The sequence below is a fragment of the Neomonachus schauinslandi genome, chromosome 10, assembly GCF_002201575.2.
Source record: "Neomonachus schauinslandi chromosome 10, ASM220157v2, whole genome shotgun sequence".
NCBI classification, from domain to species: Eukaryota; Metazoa; Chordata; class Mammalia; order Carnivora; family Phocidae; genus Neomonachus; species Neomonachus schauinslandi.
The window spans coordinates 114,454,398-114,478,704 of NC_058412.1; the positions used below are offsets into that span (position 1 = coordinate 114,454,398).

The following is a 24,307-nucleotide window of genomic DNA, read 5'->3' on the forward strand; positions in this document are numbered from 1 at the left end:
GGGGCTTGAACTCATGACCCCAAGATCAAGAGTTGCATGCTGTACCGACTGAGACAGCCAGGCACCCTTGTAGTAAGTTTTCAAATCAGAAAGCTTCACATCTTAACCAAGATACCCAAATACCCAAAATATCCAATTTAAGAAACAAATAGTAAACCAATGGCTGTGGCTGTTTTTGCACCACCTCACTTGCTCCCACTCCCACACAGCCAAACATAAATCAGTCCAGAGCCGTGGTTAAGCAATAGTCTTTCTTTAATTCCCCTTTGCAAATGGAAGCCCCTGAGCTGGTCCCCACCCCCACCCCTACCCACAACCTGGGCCCCCCCCAGATGCAAGTCCCCACCTCAACTTGGTGGGAGGAAGAGAGGAGCACCCCCTCCCCAGGATGGTCCATTAAAAAAATCCTAGTCATTTAAGAAACGAGGCTAGGGACAGGAGAAGGGAGCTGGAAGACAAGGTCCAGGTCAGGCCAGACTGGAGATGTTGGGGTTGTGAGGACCCTTGAGAAGGGTTTGCAAACATATCCCTAAGCTCAGGGCCAGCATGGCTGAGGGTAAGGAGACAGACAGATAGCCTGACTCCTCAAGGTCCTGCCTGCCTGGTTGTGGACACTGACACTCACCACCACCACCACAATCATCACCACCATCACAGGCCTCTGGTTAAAGAATTTTCCAGTTACTCTGGGATAGGGTCTGGCCCATGACCTGGGGCATCCCTGGGGTCCCCCTGAGACCAAACCTGGGAGAAGGAGGGACTCTAGGAACATGCAAAGGGGGGGAGCAGAGACCCCCGCCCCACCCCGCTGCTCTACAGGATGGTGGCTCCAGCTGCGTCTGGGCTCCGAGGGTCCTTCACACCAATGATAAAGTTGTTGGTTCTCCGGCTGCCATGGACCCAGGATAAGACATCTACTTTCTCCACATGGTGACCCCTGGCTTCCAGGAACTCAATCTCTTCCTCTGTGAACTCACCTGAAAACCATCCCCCAACATATACACATTCAGAGTGTTCAGAGCACGGGTCAGGAGTCCCATGGTCAGACCTGAGTCCTGGTCCTGGATGCCCACTGTATGACCTTGGGCAAACTGCTTTACCTCTCTGAGCCTCAGCCTCCTCGTGCATAAAATGGGGATTATGTAAGAACCTACCACATGAAGTTGTTGTAGGGATTAAAGGAGATAAATCACAGAAAGCACAGAGGTCAGAACCTTGCATATAGCATGTGATCAATAATATATGTTCACTCTTAATATTGCAAAAAAGGGCTATGGGCTCTTCATCTCCACCTGCCTAGGCCAAGCTGCCATCATTACTTGCCAGGATAGCCAGGATGCAGCCATTACTGCCTAGCCCACTGACTGGTCTTTCTGGTTCCAGTCCTGCTTCCTTACAGCCTATTCACATAGAGCCAAAGGGATCCCCTTAAGCCATTAGTCAGACCACTCACTTCCCCTTCTCAAAACTTTCCAACAGCTTTGACGGCTCTTAGAAGAAAAATCCAAAGTTCCTACCAAGGCCTCTAAGACACAACATCATCTGGGACCTCACTGCCTCACTAAACTCTTCTCCTCACTCATTTCCTTCCATTTTCTCCCTTAACTCTGCTTTAGCCTCCTTGCTGTCCCTCAGGTTAGGCCAAACATGCTCCTGCCTCAGGGCTTTGCACATGCTGTTCTATTTGTCTGGAATGTTCTTCTCCTAGTCACAAAACTGGCTTCCTTACTTCATTCCAATCTTCGAGGAGAACTTCCCTGACCACTATCTAAAATGGCAGCCCTGTCATCTTTACCTTGCTTTATTTTCTTTCAAAGTACTTATTGCTACCTGTTTATTTATTCATTTATTTACTATGTCTTTCTCCATTAGATTATAAGCATTTTGAAGGCAAGGACATTGTCTTATTCACCATTGATCCTCATTGCCTTTACATGGATGAATGAAGAAATGCCCACCCTCTTACATAAGTTCAGGCCCTCGCCATTTCTTGCCTGGCCCTTTATCCTAGTTGCCTCTGTTTCCCCAACTTAAATTCTCCACCCTTCAATCCATTTCCCCTACATAAAACATTTCAGGTCTATCCCACCTCCAGTCAAGTGGATAAAGTCCATCCTTCTTACCATGAACCTCCATAAGCCCTGTAACCTCACCTCTTACTGCTCCTCAATAAAGATTTGGTCTTTTGGTCTGCAGATGGGATAACTTAGGGTAGCTCTTGAGGTAAAGATACAACACTGAATAGCAATGAATCACCGAGTCAGAAATGTATTTCCTTTATGGTTCATTTTCGATTCTTTGGATAATGGCAAGGACTAAGTTTTAGTCTGGCCTCTAACACTTCTAACCTCTTTTTTCAACAGAGAGAGCAGGCCCCAGAGCCTTCTGGGGTAACCATATCCACCTAAAACCTACAAACAGTTGACTTTTTAATAGGTCTTTATCTTTCATTTGTGGCAAATGATGCTACTTTTCCATTTGTGATTATGATATGGGATTTACCTTTAAAATACACTTACATTGAAAAGGAAGTCTATTTACAGAGACACATATGTAAATAATGGTTCAGATGGTGTGCAAATGTGGCAAAATTCGTGAAAGTGCTGGATAAATTCTGAAGTTTAGTAAACAATGTCTCTAGTCCAGCAGGCCTCCTGGCTGCTTTCTGAGCCATTCTTTCTGGCTTTTGCCCATTTGTCCAGAATATTCTGGGTTCTGGACATGCCAAATACCTGCTCATACTTCAAGGCCCAGCCAGTTGTCACCTCCTCCATAGCTCTCAGTGGATGAACTTTCCCTTCGCCAAGCCTCTACTCCTCATATTCCTGTCTTAAACTGTGAATTCCTCAAGGGTGGGCTAGGATGAACCAAATCCAACTCCCTCCACCCCCGCCCAAGTAACTTAGCATACAGCCTCACATTCAGTAGAGATCATAAGTTATTAGTTGGGATAGCCTCATTATCATCATCCAGGATCCAGAGTATTACCAACCAAACCACAGGGTGTGGCTGCTGAGAATTTAGGTCTGTGACTTCTAACATGCTTCAGTCTAGGAGATATGCTGTAAAGAACTGAGTCTTTGGTGTCAACTAGGTATATGTTCTAATCTCAATTCCGCCACTTATGGGTTGATTTTTGACTGATTTATAACCTCTCTGGGCATAATACATATAAATTTGTAATACATAATACCAAGTAGGCAAGAACCATGTCTCATTCAATGTCCTATCCCCTTTGGACTTGCATAATACATCATCTGTTATAATAAAAATTCCTCAAAGCTGCCCATACTTTCCCATTTACAAAAATTAAGTTGTGTCTAAAATTAAGCCCCTGTCCTTAGAGGAAAGCACATTTTCTCACTGTAATCTACAGGGTCCATGACCTGGCCCCTTCATCTCACTCTCACTCACCCTGGTCTCCTTTCTACTCCTGAAACATGCCAAGCCCATTTCTGCCCTGAATTCTTTGCATCTGTTCCCTTCGCCTACAAAACCCGCCCCAGTTCTTTGTACGGTGGGCTCCCTCTCACTCTTCAGATCTCAGCTTAAATGTCACCAAAGAGAAGACTTCCCTAGTCATCGAGTTGGTCCTTTATGTCAGCCTGCAGAGTATTTATTTCACTTTCTTATATTTCTTTGATTATTTATTTTCCTGTCTGCCTATAAATGCTGTATCCCCAGCACCTACAATAATGCCTGGCACACAGTAGGTATTCAGTACAAACTGCTGAATGAATGATTTGCAGAATGAACAAGTGTATCTTATTTTACAAATGAGAAAACTGAGGCTCAGAGTAGAGACATGAATTTCCCAAGGCCACACAACCAGGAAATGACAGAACTGGTTCCAGTCCCCAGATCTTTCACTGTCCCAAAGGAATTAGTTGGAAGAAATCAAACTTTCACTGGCAGGAGTTGTACTGGTCAAGGCAGGGACACCCTTGCGAGGAGCCCCTTTCTCCACCCAGCTTTTTGCCCACCCCATAGGGATCTCTGCTCTGCACTCACTGTCCACCTGCAGGAGGTTGGACTGCAGGTCTGGATGCAGACGGCCATGGGCCAGGCTGTCACTCAGGTTCCGGTTCAAGGTCAGGACATTCAGTAAAACCTGTGGGCAGCCAAGGGGTAGAAGTCAGGGCTGTCCCAGAGATGGGGATTCAGGACTCCGCAGGCCTCATCCCTGGGCCGGACTTCTTACTCTTTGGAACCCTTACACTAGGGGTATTATCTGAACAGCCTTGGAAAACAGGCAGGCCTGTAATGACTGTCCCCATTTCATACAGGGGGAAACTGAGGGCCAGAAAGGGAAAGTAATTCACTCCAGAGCTTAGAGAGAGCCAAGGAAGAGGTACCACTGGCAGTCAGTCTCCTGTAATCCGGCCCGGGGCTCGCCTCCCTTCTCCCTGGCCAGGACAGGGTTAATAGCTGGAGTAGTCTAAGGCACAGTATGGGTGGGTACTTTTAGCTTAGTGGTTAGGAGTGTGGGTAGGCTCTCAAAACAAACTGCCTGACCATTCTTACTTAACTGGACCTAACTTCTTAACCTCTTTGGGCTTTAGTTTCCTCATATATAAAATGGAAATAAGGATTCCTCCCAATATTGGGAAGGCTAAAAGAGTGAGCATATGTAACACCATGCCTGGCGGTTAGTAGAACTCCATAAAGGCTAGCTGTTATTACTGTCTCCATTTTACAGATGAGGAGACAGGTTCAGAGAGGTTAAGCGAATTCCCCAACATCACACAGTTGAAAATTGGCAGCGCTTGGCCTGGGGCCCAGGGCTGTCTGATTCCAAAGCTTGGCCACTTAACTCACCATATGCCAAAGTAAGTGCCTGGCACATATATCAGGTGCTTAAAACATTCGTGTAACTATTGTGAGACATTCTGGAGAGTAGGCACTTCCTTTCAAAATCAGACCCTAAAGAGGGCTGCTTGTCTATTCAGATGCTGAGTAGAGGCATCATGGGACTTGAGGTTGACAGACTTAGGTAGCCCAGGTGCTATATCACCTCTCAGTTCCACCAAACCATGATTTTCCATCCAACCTGGAAGACAGGGAACTTCAGGGCTCCATTTTGGCTAAGAAACTCAGCACAGCCTATGTCCCCAGTGCCCAGGATGGGCCTGTCACAAAGCAGCCTCAGCCTATGTTTGTTGAGCTATGGATGAGAATAAGCCAGAGACACGAGGGCATCTAAAGTTCAGGCCACAGCTTGGCTGCTGGCCACAAAGGGCCTACCATGGAGGAAACCTCACCTGGGTCAGTCCACTGAGGCCCCGGGCAGCTCCATTGGCCCCCAGGGCGAGGTAGGTCCCACAAAGCCCCTCTGCTGGCCGGACCACAGTGGGCAGCAGGAAAGACAGTGGTCGCTTCCCCGGCTGCACCGAATTCTCCTGTTGTCAGAGGACCGAGAGCACAGGGGGATAACAGTTGGGGCAGGTTTTCATGGGAGACTGGTCCCTTCCCAGGCCACAGTTTGCTGTCTATGAAATGGACAGGGTCCCTGGATAACTGGGGTGGATAGTGGACCCACTGAGTTGCTATGGGGCCACCATGAGTGGAAGGGGAGGGGACCAAGCCAAGACAGATGGCTAAAGGGAAGAACAGGATAATCTCTACCCTGGTCATCTCTCTCATTGTCCTGGCAGGGCCTCAGGATGCAGAGAATAAGAGTACTGGCCTCCAAATAGACCATAATTCCTATCTCCTTCTTCCTTTGACCAACAAGAGGGCTGACCCCATCAGCTCAGCATTACACAATCGTAGACCATTGTGCTGAAAAGTGCCAAAGCATCAAATGAGGGCTAATATCCTTATTGTACAGGTGAAGGAACTGAGGCCAAGAGAGGGGGCAAGACTTTCCCCAGCTCACGTAGTAAGACAGACACAGAATGGGATGAGGTTTCTTCAGGCCCACCAAGCTCCAAGCCCCAGACTTGGGCTGGGGGTGAAGTGGACACCTTGTTTAGGCTTCTTTTCTTATACCAGAAGTTCCTAGAGGAAGTAGGGAGGGAGGGGCAGCCATACTGCTGTACCTCCTACCTAGCCTCAAGGTCCCCAGGGGAGGAGGGAAGCAAGGCCCTACCAGGCTGGGTGCAGAGTGGTTAGCAGTCCTGTTGGGCCAGGAGAAGTCTAGCATCTGGCTGTTGAGCAGGATCCCCGAGGGAGTGATGAGGCCACTGCCAAAAGGCCGGTTCAGGGAGCTGGGGGTAGAGGTTGGAGCCAGGTGAGCCCTGAGGTCACCCTCATTCCCATCTGGCCCCCACCTCTTCCTGGTCCAGATGATTCCCCAGTGCCAGGTTCTTCGTCTGAGCTGGCATACCTGACCATGGCCACAATGAAGTCATCAGGGCCCATGATCAGCACCTGAGCAGCTGTGGGAGCCCCATCCAGCTCGTAGACGGGCAGGAGTGGGGCAGGGGCCGCCTGGGAGTCATTGATGTGGCCCCGGAGGTAGGCGGCTTCTACCTTGCTGAAAAGACAAGCGGTAGGAGATTAATACATAGCAGGCTCTCGTTACACCCCACCTACCACACTGTGATGCCTGTTTGTGCAATGATTTGATTAATGTCTGCCTCCCCCATTGGACTCTCAGGTCCATGAGAGCAGAATCTCTCATTCCGAGCATATGGGAAATATCCAGGAAATCGTTGTTGAACTGACAGTTCATTTAGGTGTTATCCAGATGCCCTTTTAGAGCCAACTTTTATTTAGTGCTTAAATCAAGAGTCTTTTAGTTACTCGACTTTATTTACTCACTTAATCTTCTCTTTGAAAGTACCTGGGGCATAGTGGATGCTCAGATAATATTTGTTTTGAATGAACAAACTATTTAATCTAATGTTTGTCGTTTCGAACTGAAGTTTTATGAAGAGTTTAGTCAGAGGAGGGTTTTGTATACAGGGATCTTTAGTTACTATTAGAATTTTTTTTTCAAGGCACAGGAAGACTTGGCACACAGTAAGCCCTTAATAACTATATATTGGAAGAATTACTTAGATGAATTTAATATAGGTGTGTGTGTGTGTGTGTGTGTGTGTGTGTTTTAGAGCTAAATTGAAAACAACATGTAATTCTCCAGACTTTTTAAAGTTTGGCCGAGGGTTTCTTACTTAATGACTGTTAGTTTGGTGCTTCTAGTTGATTAGAGTGACAAGTTACCAAGGATTACTGAAGACTTTCATTCCGTTTTCAACCATAAAGGCTGGAGGCCACACAGAAGAGGTACAGAGGGCTTTGTTTCAAGTGGATTGGGTGGGGGAACAGAGGCTTTGTTTTTAGCCCTCATCCTTGTGGTCTTGAACTGCTTACTGTTTTTGGTTGTTGCTCTTTTTGCTTTTTAATTATAAGCTATTCACTTTAGTCTCATTGTTTTCAACTTAATTCATAGAGTTGCTTGAGTAATACTACAAATTTATGCTAACTATATTTTTGGCTTCTGATTTTTCCCTTAGCTAGCCTTTCAGTCAATCAGAGTAGCAATTAAATAGCAACCATTCTTACCCACCCCTATTGCCAATTACTAATACTATCTGTTGAATATTTATTATATGCCACACAGTGTGCTAAGTGCTTCGCATGTATGACCTTATTTAGTCCTTACCTCAACCTCATGAGGCTGGCACCATTATTGTCAGGGCCCCTTGTAGAAACAGACAGAATTTAAGTGACTTGCCCAATGCTGTACAGCTAGTGAATGGTGAAGCTGGGATTTGAACTGAGTCAGTCTGACCAGAGCCCACAGTCTTACTACAATGTTATGTTGCTAATGTGGAGACATTATAGTCAAAATCCCCATCACCTCAGGTATTTGCTTGGGGACTTTTCATTGTTCTTAGGCTTTCTTTTTCCACTAAAAAGGGGACACAGGTGGGCCCAGATATGTGCTCTGCTAGGGTCAGAAAGTTTTGAGAGCCAAATGATGCAGACTAACTCATCATACAAATGGGGAAACTGAGGTAGGTACTGGGAAAAGTAACCAGTGTAATACTGAGTTGGAGCTGAGCTGAAATTGACTTGGGACTCCAGGTCTTATTGCTCTACCAGCTGCTTTTCATCTGATCCTTTCCTCACACCCACTACCACCTCTGCCACCCTTAGGGTCCTGCCCTGGGACCCACCTGAGCATGTCATCCATGCTCTCAGTGATGGTGGAATCGTAGACAGGATCTCCCAGTCTGCTGGCCAGGGCTAATGCGATCTTCAGAGTCTGAAAATGTACAGGGGTGTGGAAGAGGCTGCCAGGCTCCTCCCAGCACCCACGCTATTGATCCTCATGTGAGAAAACTTGGAGGTTAGTCCTGCCCCATGGCAATACCCCATCCCCCCACTCCCAGTGTACCAAGACCCAGGGCAGGGTGGAGGGGTCGGCCTTGCCTCTGCCACCCAGTGAAGAGCTTGTTCCCGGGACACGAGCGTGGTGAGATTGAAGCCTTCAAGGATGTTGAGAGCACTGATGAGGGCAGGACCCGTATGCGGGGGTGGGGGACTGAGAACCAGGTGGCCTGGGAAAAAAAAAAGAAATGACTAGATGGCAGGAGTGGGGTCAAAACATCTCCACATCCCACCATCACATAGACTGAGACTACTGCACTGACCCCTCATCAGACAGGCAAACTGCCCTGAGAGGCAAAGGGACCCACACAAGTTCACATGGCAAGTCAAGGGCAGGGCCAGGACTCCAATCCAGAACAACTGGCCTTCAGTTTCCTCTTCTGCACAAGGAAACTAAGGTCCAAGAGGACTGTAGTCTGTCCAGAGTCACTTTGTAGGCAGAACAGGGACAGGCGTCCAGATGTCCAGATTCCTGGTCCACCATGTGTTTCCTTTTAGCTCCTCCCACAGGCCAGGATACTATTCAGGGCCCCTGATGGTCCCACTACCCCCAAAACTTCTTGGGAGCAACAACCTCCTCTTCCTATTTGAGGCCCCTATTATTAGATGTTTGGACATTGAAAGAATAATGATAATACCTGACAAATAACATTAACAGTAACTGATTAACTCATTTAATCCTCACAATGGGTAATGTTATCATCCTTATTTTACAGGTGAGGAAACTGAGGCACAGAGAGGCAGCTGGTCCAAGTTTATAGGAGACAGGGGGAACCCGGCGCACTCAAAGTGCTGGCATTGCCAAGAGAACCAGGCTGAGGAGGAGAAATGTAAGATCAAATAAGCATTCAGTGTCCACTTTGATCAGGGCAGCTTCCAACATCATCTCCTCAAATCTTCATGGGGGCCCTGAGAGGTAGGCACTAACATTATCTCCATTTTCAGGAGGGAACCACAGCTCAGAGTGGGAAGTGACTTGTTCAAGGTGAATGGGACAGCTGGTACTCAAACCCAGGTCTTCCTGGCTCCAAAACTATGCTCTTCCTCTGCTCCATATACCATCACTTCTGGTAGAAGAATCAGGCTAGAGGTTGAGGCCTGGAAACCTGAACTCAGAGGCGACCTGACCTGGGGCTTGAGGTGATCCAGACCTCCTAGAGAGGAAAGGACCTGAGAACCTGAGAACCTTCCGAGGGACCCAGGAACCCACCACTTTGGGTTCAGCAAACATGGACTTCACCCATGTCATAAGCTTAGCTTTCTGGGCTCCTCGCTGGTTTGAGTTTGATAGGTTAAGTTCCATTCCATCCCTGGGCCTCAGTTTTCTTTTGACACAATGAGGGGACAGGTCTATAACTGTCTTGAAAACTTTGTTCAATATGAAGCTAGATGAACTCTGGTCTTACGAATTCTTCTAAGGAAGTACAGGGCAGTGAGAGTGGAGCTAAAGCAACATAGAACCCAAATCAAGAAAACCTATGGCCAGAACCTCAACTTCCAGGCCTGAGCCTTTGACCAGACCTCCCTCCTCATATCCTAAATACTTGGGGTAACTGACCCCACGACTACTTCAGAAGATGGGCTGGCTCTGGCTTGCTTCAACAGTTGGCTGCCCAGGCAGCTCACTGCCTCAGTTTCTCTCCTGAAAAATGGGGAGGAGTCTCTAGGCCAAAAGGAGGTGGCCATGGACTGGGAGGCTTCTCCTGAGCAGGGACCCTGAGAGCTGGGAGAGAGGTCACCTCTGTACACGCCACACACAGGATTCTCCACGAGGGCACTGTAATTGCTGAAGTCCTCCTCAGTTATGACACCCCCTGCGTGCTGGGCCTGCAGGGGAGAGAATGACCCCACCACAAATGTGAGCCACACACCACACTGTGAGCATGTGGGCTTGGCCTATGGTATATGGTTGAATCAAAGACAGACTTGATATTTATAATTTTTGTGCCTTCTGCAATTTCCACCACAGCCTTTAGGGACCCGTTAGCCCTGGGTACCCTGGGAAAAAGGAAGGGGAAAAAGCACTAACAATGAGCACCTGCTATGTATCAGAAATTCTTTGAATGACCTCCTTAGATTGGCATCCAAGTCCCTTTGTGATCTGGCCCCTGCCCACCTCTCCTACCTCATGTCCTGCTATTCCCCAGTGAGCTCTTTACAGCCACCCTGAGTGACCTACAGTTTCTGAACTCATGACTCCTTGGCCTTAAACATACTACCTTCTCTGCCTATGTAAAAGGAACATTTTCTGGGATGCCTGGCTGGCTCAGTAGGTACAGCATGCAACTCCTGATCTTGGGGTCCTGAGTTCAAGCCCCACATTGGGCATAGAGATTACTTGAAAAAAAAAAAAAAAGGAATATTTTCTATCTACAGTAGAATTTGCCTATAAGATATCAAAACTGGATTCTTCATTTCACTACAATTAACTAAAGCCACTCCCAAACCATGAACTCTGGATGATCCTGGTAGGACTGACCCTCATTTGATGTAACCAAGCACTCTGTTGACCAATGAACCGATTTTGTACAAACCCATGGACTCATCCTTTCCAGCACGGTAATTTTCATTCCTAAATTAGCATAACCACTAGGAATCTTCTCTCTCTCTCTCTCCCTTCCCTCTATCTCTCTCTTTTTTTTTTTTTACTTTTTAGTACTTGAAACCCCTGACTTCTAATCCACCCTCAGTGAACTACACACTGAATTTCTTGGCTCGTGTGTTTTCCTTTGTTGGTCAATTTTATGAATTCAACTTTGGGGTTTTTTTTTTTTTTTCTTTTTCTTTTAAAGCTCAGATAATCTTTGTTAGAGTCTCCTTCATCCCCTTCTCCAGAAGATCCAGGTGTGGCTGGCTAATCAGAACATTCCTTTTCCATGCCAGTGATTGGTTTGGGAATAGTCATGAGACCTATGACAGGCTGATGAGACATGACCTGGAGGCTTTTGCTGTAACTATTGGAATGAGAAATGTTCTTTTTCTGGGATGGTTTGCTGGAAGAATGGCCAGTGGGGAGCAGGTGTGGAAAGGATCTGATAGAGAGTGAATTCAAACAGAAGAAAGTGTGTGGATGGAGTTCTGGGCACAGCAGACCTACAGCCAGTACTCTGCTGGACTTCCCAGTTAAGTCCATCACATAGCCATACTTCCAGTGCCCAGTACAGGGTCTGACAAAGAACTGGCACTCTGAATGTAGTCTGAATGACGGACCAATTCAATTCCCACAACCATATGGCAGAGATACATATAATCACCCCAATGGTACAGATGAGAGAATCACAGAGTTGGTTTCTGTATCCTTACCTTGAACATAATTTTCCCTTAGGAGTTTTGAATTACTGACAACAGTTCTCAGAACCCATTACTACCTCAGACTAAGAGTCTTTGGGGTTGGTTGGTAAGCCCTTGTGTCAATATCCCCAGTCCTGACAGTCATCAGTGAAGGAGGGGTTTCCCTCCATCCCTAGAAAACCCAAGAGTAGGGTGGGATTGTGGGCTCGGGAAAGCTGAGGCTGATCCTGGGTCTCTGCCAGGACTGGGAGGGACAGGTCAAGACTCTGCACAGGTTGGCACCAGCCCTGGGGGGCCCAAGGGCACCTCTCTCAGTCAAGACAGAACAGTTCCATCATCCCAGGGGGTTCTTTGTGCTGCATCCCATCAACTGCCCCCATCCCAAACAACCACTGATCTGATTCCTACCACTAGAAGTTAGTTTTGTCGATTAGAGAATCTTAAGTAAATGGAATCACCAGTAAATTTACATAGAAAGAAAGACAGAGAGGGAAGGAAAGGGAAGAAGACATCCCTGCAGTAGGGTCCTTCAGGGCAGGGGGGGCTCCCCAAGTGCTCACCTCGGCCACCATCTCCAGTGTGAGATTGCCTCCTGCGTAGAAGGCGGCGGGGCCGGAGGTGCCCAGTACATCCAGCACTGCGGCCAGGTCAGGCCGACGCAGCAGTGAGCCAGGTAGTGGCGGGTGGCCCAATGGCAGGAATGTCTCACGGAAACGCTCAGATGCATTGGGCGGAGGCTGTTCGGCAAGGGCACGGGCTGCAAGCAGGGACAGGAGGCTGGGCAGGGGGCTGAGATGCGCCATAGGTGAGGTGGCTGAGTGGCTGGCCCTAAGAGCTCTGCCCTCCCCACCAGGAGCCTGTTATGGGGGAGGAAGGGGAGATATATGGGCCCTTCCCAGGTCCCCTCATTTGAGGCTGCATCCCTATGAGGGTAGGATGGGTGGGGAGGGAGCTAAAGGAGCGAATGGAAGAGAGGTGTTTTCTGGCTTGGGCCCCAAATCTCAGAGGTTTCCTCTCCCCTTCCCATCAACCTCATGCCTTTCTCCCCACCCCCAGGCCCCACTGACCTAGATCATGGGTCACGTTGAAGCCATCTTGGGCCACAGCTGCTGCGAAGGCCAGGACTTGGGACCATGGCAGCCTGAGGGGGCCGGAGAGCAGGGGGTGGAGGAGATCCTGGGGGGAGGAGGAGGGGTCCTGGGGGAATGGGGGTTCCTGGGAAGGAGAGTCCTGGCAAGGGAAGGGGATATTAGGAGGGGGAGTTGGGAAGGAAAGAATCCAGGAAGGTAGGAGAAGGCCACCCAAGGAGAGATGCAGGCAGGGGCCCGTGGTTCCCCGGGGGAAGGTCTTTACCTGCCATAGAGCTGGTGAGCTTCATGTAGCCCCTTCACCATTCCGGGGACCCCCACCAAGAGCCCAGGCTGGGCGAGGCGGGCAGGCGAGGGAGAGAGGAGACCAGGTCACTGGAAGGGGGGGGGCTGGGCTGAACTCCGCAGAGCCCCAAGCCAGGGATGGGGGCTGGCACAGGGGAAAGACACAGGCCAAGTATCCCAGAGGAGGGACAAGCTCTCCCCAAGCAGGCATCCCTCCCATTTCTCTGACTTACAGAAAGGCTTCCTTTATCTATCATAGTTGAGGGATTTATAAATTAAGCAAACCCCTTTAAGAGCCAAGACGTAACCAATTTAGATGGAAACCTGTCTACATTGGATTACATCTATTCCTGCCCTTTAAAATAATGGACAATGGACTTTCATTTAACCATTCCATGATCACACCACCATTACTCAGCTGTGATAACTCAGGCATGTGTTTGGCTTTTGTTACCGCACCAAATATCTATTTTTCCAAGTTATTCTATTTCCTCCCTTGCTCTCAGTGGATAATGCGTTTGCCTTTTGCAGTTCCTCTTTAATTTTCCAGTATGTTGTGTGCTGGGAAAGTTATAGCCAACCGGCTTTGAATGAGATGTGTGAGTTATAGTGCAGGAAATTTGCAACCTCTCAGGCTGCTCAGGCTTCCAGAAGTAAGGTGTTACTATATTGCCTGTTATCAACCATACAGATCTTTTGGTTCATTATTTTATTTGGGGGGCTGCCTATCTCCTTCATAGCTTTAAGCGCATCCTGCTTCACTCTTTTCCTCACTTCCATAATAATTACTCAGCAAAGTAATGTTTGGGTTAGCAGAAGGGTAGTGAAGGGAGACCACCCCTGGACTCTCGCTTCTCACCAGGGTCCCCACCTTGGTTTCCCAGGATCTCTGCAGGGCCTCTTCCCTGAGGGCCCCTGGTGCAGACTCCCGGAAATCAATTAGGTGGCTCTCATTTCGTCGGATGTCATGTACCAGCATCACGCCCCCACTGGGAGAGACACAGAAGGGGAGGTTGATAAGATACTACCCCTCTAAACAATTAACCTGCCACCCTTTCATCCCCAATGGTGATGGCCATAGGCTAAGTTTGTCACAGGAGTCAGATGTCTGAGCCCCCTCTAGCAGGGATTCAGAGACTCAGCCACTGTATGAGGGTGAGGAATGAAATCAAGGGGGTTGGGGACCCAGAGACCATGGACCTCTTCTAGGCTGTTACTGGAGATTTTAATCCCTGATTAGGGAAAACCCAGAGACTGGAAGAGCAAGATGTTCTACCTCCTGCCCCCACCTTAGACCACAGCTGGACCCCTGCCAGCTTCCTGCACCTGCCTCCATGGTATGCCCTGGCTCCCTCTCCCAGGACTGAATTATGTAAGGATGGACTGTATACAACCAAAAGGGGAATTTCTTTGGTAGGGCCTGCAGGGTTGGTCTTGCAGGAGCCAAGATACGGACTTTGTCAGCTTGTTCCTTTTCTGTGGCTTGTTTCCATCTAAAATGGGAATTGCATCTGAGATGGTTGGCCTGCAGCCAAGTAATATAATAGGAAAGCATGCCAGATAAACAATAGGGAGTGGGAGGAACTATGGCCAAGTGGACAGCACAAGTCCCGTCATGCTATTCAGATAATTGCAGCCATGTGGGAATGTGGGCCCAGTGTTACCAGGTCTTCTGATTGTTCGAGAGATATTGAAAATCTGCATTTTTATGAAAATTCTCAACTTTTTAACAACAGCAAACAAATTTTTAAAAAATCTAAGTGTGGAAACCAAACTGATCTGTTGTGCTGGGTATGGCCTATGGGTGGCCAGTTTATAATCTCTGTTGTAAGAGTTCTCAGCCTGTGGTGTATTTCTGGAGGATAGAGGGTCCATAGCTTTCATCATGCTCAACAGGATTTGTTTTAAGGATTTGTAAACCCTAAAAGTTAAAGTATTCCTGCCTTAATTAGTGACAGTATACCCCCACCTGTGCACCTTACTTTATAGTTTATAAAAGCCTTTACCCAGTTTAAAAAAAAAAGCTTGTGAAAACACCTCTTCTGACTCCATGTCAGGAGAAGGGGGTAAAATTGGGTATAGAAAGACAAATGCAAGGAGTTAGGGCCCAGCTACCCCTCTGGTCAAACTCAAAGACCCCCACATGAGGCCTACAGACCAGGACACAGAAGTAGGCCTGGGGGACCCCAGCCTCCACAGCTAGGAGCGCCTTACCCGCCAAGGCCAGAACTGTGTGGAGCCACGATCCCCAAACACAGGGCGGCTGCCACAGCGGCATCCACAGAAGATCCCTGTTTACTGAGCACTTCGATGCCCAGAGATGTGCAATGGGCGGCATCAGTCACCACGGCACCCTGGTGAAAGATCTGGGAAGGGAAAGGGGACTAGGTGGGGGCAGTAGGAGACCCCTGCCTCCTTAAGGCACCTCCACCAACCCCAGAACCTCCACAGGTGTTGGGGGTGGGAGCCCCGCCTTCTTGTCCCCTATGACTCTTCCTATATTGCCTCCAGTGCCTCTTACCTGATCAGGTCCCTTCCTTGCTCTGTCCCGTTCACACCCTGAGCTCCTCCCTTTGGGACCTTCTTCTGCCGTCTCACTGTCCTCTCCCCTTTCCATTTGCTGGCCCCCTCCCCCACTCAGCCAGTCGCAATTCAATTCCCACGGTCTCCGCAAGCGCTTCCCCACTCCCTCTTCTCGTTTCCTCCTTCTGCCCCCTCCCAACCCCCTCACCTGAGGGTCTCCGAAGTAAATCTGCATGACGAGCGCCACAGTGACACCGGTGGCAAAAGTGAGGCAGGCTGTGACAATGACTGTGAGTCCGTCCTGGCGGCAGGAGCACTCGGCCGCTGCCGCGGAGAACGGGTCCTTGCGCGTCTCCCGCAGCGGCGACCCGTCCTGGCTGCCCATCTCCGATGACGTGGACGGCAGCCGCTGCAGCCTCGCAGACTTCAGGAAGGAGTCCGGGTCTGCGGGCGGCAGCCAGGTGGGTCTGGGCACCTTACCCGGCCCTGCCCGCCCTCCAGGCGGGGCTGTTCGGCTTCCCCCCTCTCCCCGCCCCCGGTAAGCAAACCCCACTAGACAGTACTGCTCGCCCTTTGGTGTCTCCCCAACGCACCCCAGAACGGGGACGGTGGCAGTCCTGGCTGGGTAGAGACAGGGACCCGCAGCTGGGCTGGGCAGCAGGGGGCTGGATGCCTGGCCCCTATGCTCAACTTCCTGAGACCTGAGACCCACTCAGGACCTAGGACCCAGGGCAAACACTTCCTGGAGTGGAGGGGGGTTGGGGCCCTCCCTAGAAATCAGATCCTGCCCCAGCTGGGGCCCAGCCTTCTGTGCAAGGAAGTAGCTACATAAACTGAATGGACAGACCCTGGCTTCCAACCTTGCCTGGCTTGTCCATTCACTCACTGGACAAATATGGAAGGCCTGCCATGGGTCTGGCCCTATGCTAGATGCTAGGGGAAAGGAATAGACAGTTTCTGCCCTCATGAGGTTCACAGACCCATGGAAGAAAAGAAAATAAACATGTAAACAAAGGAGTGTATCATTACAACTTGTAGCAAGTGCTATGAAGAAAAAGGAGGATGAAGTGATAGAGAATAATGGTGTATGTCGGGGGCTGCTTAGCTGGGATTTGGCAAGGCTTCTCGGTGGAGGTGACTTTTAAGCTGAGAACTAAGGGATGAGAAGGAGCTAGCCATATGTAGAACAAGGGTGAGTGTGTAGAGTGTTCCAGAAAGAAGGAGCAGCAGGCACGACAGGCCCTAAGGTAGGAAAAAGCTTGGTCCATTAGAAAAAAAGACAAACACAAAAAAACGAAGGCCTGGGTGGCTCTGGTGTAGTGAGCAAGGGGAAAGAATAGTGAGGTGGAGGCTAGGCCAGGCGCACTGGGCCTTGTGGGCCTAGTGAGAAGCTTGGATTTAATCCTAGGAACCATGGGAGGCCACTTCAGAGTTTTAAGCAAGAACTGGAAGCCATCTGTTTTATATTTTAAAAAGATCCCTCTGGCTACTATCTGAAGAATGAATCTAAGGACAGTAAGAGTGGAGACGGGGAGACCCCAAAGCCACTTACTTGTTGGGTGACTATGAATGAATCACTTCAAGTCATGAGCCTCACTTTCCTCATCCTCATACTGGAGCTAATCCCTAACTGGCCAAATGGGTATAAGGATTCCATGAGATGATGTCTACCAGGCACCCTCTAGTTATTTCCATTCCTTTTTCGTCTTGGCCTGGCTGAGACCCTCCTCCATCCCATAGTTTCCCTCCTCTGGGTTATATTAGCCTTGAAACCAGTTATCTAAATGGCTTAAAGGTCCTGGGTATTTGTGAACAGTAAAGAAATGGCCCGGTACCTTGACCTTAATACCTTTGCTGTATGTACAATGTGTTTGAAAAAGTTCATTCAATCAATAAAAAATTTTTGAGCACCTGCTACTATGCACTAAGATTATAACCCCTTTAAAAAGTCTGTGGGGGGCGCGTGGGTGGCTCAGACGTTTAAGTGTCTGCCTTCAGCTCTGGTCCTGATCCCAGGGTGCTGGGATCGAGCCCCGCATCGGGCTCCCTGCTCAGCAGGGAACCTGCTTCTCCCTCTCCCTCTGCCTGCTTCTTCCCCTGCTTGTACACGCTCTCTCTCTGTCAAAAATAAAAAATCTTAAAAAAAAATAAAAAGTCTGTGGGATAATGCTGAAAATTGTTAAATTTTCCTGTTTGAAATACTATCATGGTTCATCAATACCAACATGATAAAAATCCAAGCTCCTTGACCTGGCATTCAAGGGCCTCCATAATCCACACTCCCCTCTTTTGTATAAATAAGAAGCCACATACATATGTAGATAATTTTTAGGAAATATTCATGGTGGTTACTTTTGGGGAAAGATACTGAAGGTGGGAATGAGATGGGGTAGGAGAATTTCTTCTTTGAAATTTCTACTACATATGTGTTTCTTTTTTTTCAAAGTCAATACATATATAAGATTTTATTTTTTAAAATAATCTCTACACCCAACGTGGGGCTCAAACTCACAACTCTGAGATCAAGAGTCGCACTCTCCACCGACTGAGCCAGCCAGGAGCTCCTAAATTAACACATATATTTTTAAATAAAGAGGAAAAATTGTGCACAGATAAGAATGGAGAAGAGGACTTTTACTTTTCCTCACCATTTTCTTTTCTTTTTGATCATAAACATGTAATTTATTTTAAAATTTTTATTTAAAAAAAGAAATTTGTCTTCTGGAAGCTTCCCTCAGCTGATCATGCTTGCCTCTACTCCTCAGCACCAGTACCACACAGTCTATAAAAAAACTGGAATTCATTCAACAAACATGTTAAATACCTACTACGGGCACAGAACCCTCCTTGGTCCCTAGAGGTTTCAAAAGAAGTGCAGGAAATGGTTTTGAACTTATATTTATTGACACTGACTATATTCCAAGCACCTTACATACATTCCCTCATCGAAGCGCTCCCATAACTTTATGAGATAGGCCTATTCTCTTCATTTTACAGATGAGGAAACTTGAGGCTGGAAAAGGATATTGCCCACTTAACGTCATAAAATGAATAAATGGCAGAAGAAAAAGCAACTCAAACCCTCTTTTCCAATGCTCCACAAGGCATCAGGAGCCATTTCCATGCTCAAAAACCAACCTTACAAGCTAATTCTAGTTGATACTTCCAGGTACTCATCCTTAAATCTGTTTTCTCCAGTCAGCTATGAGGGACCAGGAAGGGAAGTGATATGGCTCCATCAGAGTTGGACCTATTCAAGACTTTTTATTCCATCAGTCAATCATTAAGTTATTCATTTATTCAACAAAAATATTTACTGAGTACCCTACTGGGTAAGCACTAGGGCAATAATACCATTGATTTTACTGATATGTAAGAGCAACAATAGGACACTGGGAAAAGGTTAGTTTGGAATTGGAAGAAACAAGTCTTTTGGGAGAAAGATAATGAGTTTAATTTTGGTAATTCTAAATTTGTGGGATGCCAACAGGAGTTGTCTGGAAGCAACTGGCCTAGTATGTATCTGATTTTTATCTGCTTGGATGCCATTTCCAGTCAATTTTCCATTTCAAAACACCATCTCCTCTCTCTCATTTCTCATTCTCTCATTCCTGACCAGACTGAGTATAGGACCTAGGCCTAGTCCCTCATTTTTTTTTTTTTTTAGATTTTTATTTATTTATTTTTGCGAGAGAGAGAGCGAGCAAGCATGCAGGAGCAGGAGGGAGGGGCAGAGGGAGAAGCAGATTCCCCACTGTGCTGGAAGCCTGAAGCAGGGCTCAATCCCAGGACCCTGAGATCATGACCTGAGCTGAAGGCAGACACTTAACGGACTGAGCCACCCGGGCACCCAGGCCTAGCCCTTCAGAACAGGTATCTCTACAGTGACTGGTTCAGCGACAGGTATGTGACCAGCACCAGGTCAATGAGACTCAAACTTAGTTCTATTGCTGGAACTATTGGGAAAGAGAAAGGCTTTCTTTCTGTCTAGATTGCTAAAATGGTAAGGTGTAAACCTGTTGCTACTGGGGGCATCTTGCCCCCACAGAATGAGAGGCTATCTGAAGATGAAGATCATAAAAAGGAAGGCAAAGCAAAAGACAAAAGCCAATTCCTTTTTAGGTACCTTGATCCAGCTATGCCTGAGGACCCACATCCCTGAATTTTTCAGTTATGCTACCCAATAAAATTCTCTTTTATGATTAGCTCAGTTTTAACTGAGTTTATGACAAAAGAATCCCGAACAGAGTTGACTTGGCAAGTCTAGAGATCAGGAGAGAGATCTTGGCTGGAAACTGAAGTCATCCCTGGCTTGCTTATTCCTTTAAGGGCAGAATCATTAAAGATTTTTGAACCAAGGAACGACATGATCAGAAGTTCAGGGTGGTAGTTGGATTGGGGTTGGTGGGGCAGGGGACAGGGAGTAGCTAGAAGCCTATGGGTAATACAGGTAAGAGAGGATGGGGGCTTTGTCTCCAGTGGTGATAGCAGGGATGATGAGATGGATTGCAAGATACTTAGGAGGACAGAGAGCACCTGATCACCTTTGGAAGTAAGAGGAAGGAAGTCATGGGTAGCTCCTGAGCTTCTACCTTGCAGACTGGATGAGTGGCAGTGTCATTAACTGAGAATGACATTGGGGGAAGGGCAGGTATGGGGATGAGAGGATGAATTCAGCATAGTACATCCTGAAGGTAAGGCCCTTGCAGGACATCTAGAGGCCGATGCCTGGGACAGAGAGGAACCCATGGGCTTGGATCTCAGAAGAGAGTCAAGAATCTCCCCAACCTTGGAGTGGTCACCGTTTTCCAGAGGGTCTGCTGTGGGGTACTTGGCACTTGGTTCTGGGGAGTGGCAGGCTAGAGGCTAGCTGGGCACAGCCAAGGTCCTGGATAAGAGGATGGCAGCGCTAGTAAGTGGCACCTCCAGGTTGAGAATATAGGAGATCATGTTAGCCAATAGGCTAGTCCAGCTGGCTGAGGGAGCCTTGGGGCTTAGAAGTAGTGCTTTGAGACATAGCATCGAAATGACTTCATAGGTATGATGTTAAGGGCCCTTGGAACATTAGTGCACAACTGTGACTTAAGGTACAGATTCCCAGAAACTCAGGTGACAAGGGTCCCTGCTGGATTTTTGTACAGAATAGAGCAGAACCTGTCTTAACTCCCCAAGGTACACCCTGAGGCTTGAGAATTCCCTCCCCTGCTATTCTTTCATCCTGAGATCTCTCTCATCATTTATTTATTCAACAATTTTAATTGAGCACTTAGCACTGTATTGGATGCTGGAGAAAGGACGGTGAACAAAACAGTCACAATCCTGCCCTCTCACGGGGATTACAGACATGAAGTTTGCTCAGATAATCACAGAACTTGATAAACGCTAAGACATTTACAGGGAGCCAGGAGAAAACATGTCAGGGGCTTCCAATCTCTAGGTTAGGAGAGATGGGCATTCTTAGTTGAGCTGGAAGAGGAACCTGAGGCCCAGGTCAGGATAGATGTGCCCGCTGTCATACAGAGAGTCAAGACAGTGCTGGAACCAGAAGTAGCATTCCTGATCCCTGAATAAAGGACCTGGTTTCAGGCTGTTATCCACCAGGACACATCTTCCCACTACTTTCCCTGCTACCTCCTGATTCCAGGGCTACTCCCTCCGGAAAAGAATTCTTGATCTGCAGCTTGAATATCTGATGCCCATAAGCCTCCCCAGCCTTCCCTACTCCTCCCTCCAGGTAGGGTACAGTCTAATTAGGTTGGCAGGGGCTGCTAGTAAGGGCCAGATGACTGGAAAGTTGTAGAGGGGGAAAGAGTTTTGGCTGTCAGGCTGGGAACAGCTATAGAAGGGCCAAGCTAGAGAAGGCTGGATCAGAGAAGCAGAATCTGCCAGGCTGGTAACGAAGAGGGCTCAAGTGCAGGCACTGGGAGGAAGAGTGAAGAGAAGGATGCTCTAATGCCAGGAAGTGACGTTGAGGGAAAGAGGGATGGGGGATGGAGGATGAAGAATGGAGAGGAGGATAGAGCTGGGCCACATGGATAGGAGGGAGAGCCCTAGGGAAGAAATGCTCAGAGAGCTCTTGGCCCTCAGGTCTCCCCCAAGCCCTGTCTCCCCGCTCCCTACTCCCACCCCTTGCAGTCCCTTCAAAGGTTGAGAACACAGTAAAATTCTGGAGCCTGCTTCCTAGGGGGCAGGGTACCTTACTAACATCCTGGCCTGATCCATGGCTCCGGGAGGGGTGAGGTAATCCACAGGGCAGTGAAGGCACTCTGGTCCCCAAGGACTCTGAGAGGTCATGCAGTCCATCCCCCTGTCTCCCAATATCTGCCACTCACAGACAGACGGAAATCATACTCTTTATCCCTCCCGGAACGTGAAGAGATTCTCAGCTTCTCCCTAAGGTCTCTCCTTCCCACAATCCTTGGCTGTGGGGAAGTTCTTCTCAAGACCTAGCCTCTACCCATCCTGCTGCAGTCTGACTTGGTTTCTCCTATCCTATTCTTTGTGACTAACGGACGGCCTCTTCTGGGTGATCACAGCTGTTCCTTAGGATCTCCCCTCCAACATTCCTTCCTTCCTTATTAGTTGGCTCTTCCCAAGAGGTAACCCCAACCCCTGCTGCTGCAGTTCCTGGCATCGTTCTCCCTTGTCGCATTCTAAGCCTCTACGGCAGAAATGCATCTCCATCCCCACTAGATAACTAACGGAGACAAGGGAGAAGGAAGAAGTCCAGGAGGAAGGGGATGAATTAGGGAGATGGAAACTGGCGGTGATGCTCCGCGCAGATGAAGGAGGACCGGGGACATCCCAGGGGTCAGGGACCGGGCCAGCGGGCCTCACCGGTATCGGGGTCTCCCAGGAAGGCGTCCTCGTCCTTGCGGCCCCTCAGAGGGGCCGCGGGCGCCGGCTCGTCCTCCGGCAGCCTCGGGAAGCTGGTGATGCTCATGTAGTCCACCGGCGAGTAGGCGCCCAGGGCGCTCTCCTGACTGGCCTCGTTCTCCGCCGCCATCCTCACCCGCGCCCCCCAGCAACGCAGTGCCTGCCGGAAGTGGTGCGGCGGGGGCGGGGGGTGGGTGGAGGGCGGGGCCTGAGCTCCTGGGCCGCCAGGAGGGGGCGCCTCACCACAACCCCCGCGGGCGTCGGGCTCTGACTGAACACCCCTCCCCCTAGCGCTGTCAGCCTGCAGTGGACCGGCAGGTGGGCGGTGTGCCGTGTGGATGGAGAACCTGGAGGACGGGTCCTGGAGAGCGCGCGGAGGCTGGGGGGAGGGGTGGAGAAGAGCGCTGCAAGCGCGACCTTAGTGGCTTGGGACAGCTTATGCAGCCCGGGGGCCAAAACCCATCCTCCTTCCAGTTTGAGCTAGAATCCTCCTCAGACCTCAGACCCTCTGCTCAGCCCACAGACCCTTCCACTGACCGCAAACCTGGCCTCGACCCCCGATCCTGTCTCTGATCCCAAACTCGGACCGCAAACTTGGGCTCGGACCCCAGACCCCTCTTTGGACTCCTAGATCCTTCTCTGATCTGAGACTCCTCCTCCGAACCCAGACCCCTCTTTCAAGAGACCCCGCCTTCACACGCACCCCCAGTCCCACCCCTGCTTCATCCCCAGACGGCTTCTTCAGTCTCTGTCTCTGCTGTCTCTTCAGTCTGCTGTCTCTAAAAATTAGAGACACCTCTTTGGATGGCTCTCCTCGGACATCAGATCTCTCTCCCGACCTCCAACACTTCTCAGATTCCTCTTTCAATCAACCCCTTCTGGGACCCCTGACCTATCAGCATAGGGGACAGCGAGTCCAAACTTGAGTTTGTGTCAGGATCTTTAAAATCAGATCCCCAGATTCCACTCTAGAGATCATGATTTATAGGCTGGGATGGGGTCTCTGGAATCTGGATATTTACCATCATTTTAAAAGGTTTTGATGTGGTTCCGGAAAGGACACTTGGAGAGAGAAATAACAGTGGTTGTGGTATGGCAAGAGTGGGGTGGAGTGTGTTGGGGGGAGTGATAAATGGGGGAGGAATGGGTCTCTGTAGTCTAGGTGTCTGGTTTCCATTCCCTCAGCTACCACTTACAAACTGTGTGATATTAGGCAAGACATTTAATCTCCTTGAGTATCAGTTTCCTCATCTGTAAAATGGAGAAAATAATAGTATTCATTTCAGATAGTTGCAAAGATTAAATAACATGTTGGAAAGTTCTTAGTATAGGATGTGGCACCTACTTAATAAATGCCATAATTATTATTATTGTTATTATTATTTCCTTAATCTCATGAGTTCTCATCTCATCCAGCCCAATCCATTCTCTTCCCACCCTGAGGAATTCCAACTACACTATACTTTGCATTACTACCCCATCTCTAAGGATGGGGGGGCTCTCTCTCTTGTGAGGCCTCTTGCCCAAATTTCTATTGCATAGTCCACAGGCAGAGGGAGGGGACTGGTCAAGCCCCTGGGCTCACATCCTCTCCTTCCCCAAACCGAGGATCCAGGCTCAGAGGTAATAACCAGGACTGTTTGAAAATCTGTTATTACCTCACTGATATGAGGAATTCTTAATCTCAGGAAACAAACTGAGGGTTGCTGTAGTGGTGGAGGGTGGGAGGGATGGGGTGGCTGGGTGAAAGACATTGGGGAGGGTATGTGCTATGGTGAGCGCTGTGAATTATGTAAGACTGTTGAATCACAGACCTGTACCTCTGAAACAAATAATACATTATATGTTAACAAAAAGAAGAAGAAGAAGAAGAAGAAGAAGAAGAAGAAGAAGAAGAAGAAGAA

General features: G+C 48.7%; 1 protein-coding gene across 2 annotated transcripts; it reads right to left on the minus strand.

The window, feature by feature from the left end:
• Window positions 1-366: 366 nt before the first annotated feature.
• GGT7 (gamma-glutamyltransferase 7) lies at window positions 367-22,538 on the minus strand. 2 transcript variants are annotated; one of them, XM_021689087.2, is made up of 15 exons: window positions 22,365-22,538; window positions 15,736-15,971; window positions 15,219-15,370; window positions 13,876-13,993; window positions 12,985-13,052; window positions 12,699-12,772; window positions 12,192-12,388; window positions 10,080-10,167; window positions 8,383-8,510; window positions 8,127-8,215; window positions 6,329-6,478; window positions 6,092-6,209; window positions 5,262-5,399; window positions 4,019-4,111; window positions 367-977 (listed from the first exon to the last, which is right to left on the minus strand). In XM_021689087.2, exons 1-15 carry the CDS (start codon window positions 22,531-22,533, stop codon window positions 915-917), a joined length of 1,881 nt encoding a protein of 626 aa, XP_021544762.1. In that variant the 5' UTR covers window positions 22,534-22,538; the 3' UTR covers window positions 367-914. The 2 variants fall into 2 exon arrangements, with proteins under 2 accessions (XP_021544762.1, XP_021544761.1); XM_021689086.2 differs by having other exon boundaries at window positions 4,012-4,111.
• Window positions 22,539-24,307: the final 1,769 nt, after the last annotated feature.

Bases quoted from the DNA above. Each gene is read 5' to 3' on its own strand.
- GGT7 (XM_021689086.2), bottom strand. From the start codon at position 22,533: ATGGCGGCGGAGAACGAGGCCAGTCAGGAGAGCGCCCTGGGCGCCTAC. The intron at 8,511-10,079 runs GTGACCTCTCTC...TTTTTTTCCCAG, and splicing joins TGTGTGTGGCGTGTACAGAG to GCCACCTGGTTCTCAGTCCC. The intron at 8,216-8,382 runs GCAAGGCCGACC...GTACATTTTCAG, and splicing joins CTCTTCACTGGGTGGCAGAG to ACTCTGAAGATCGCATTAGC.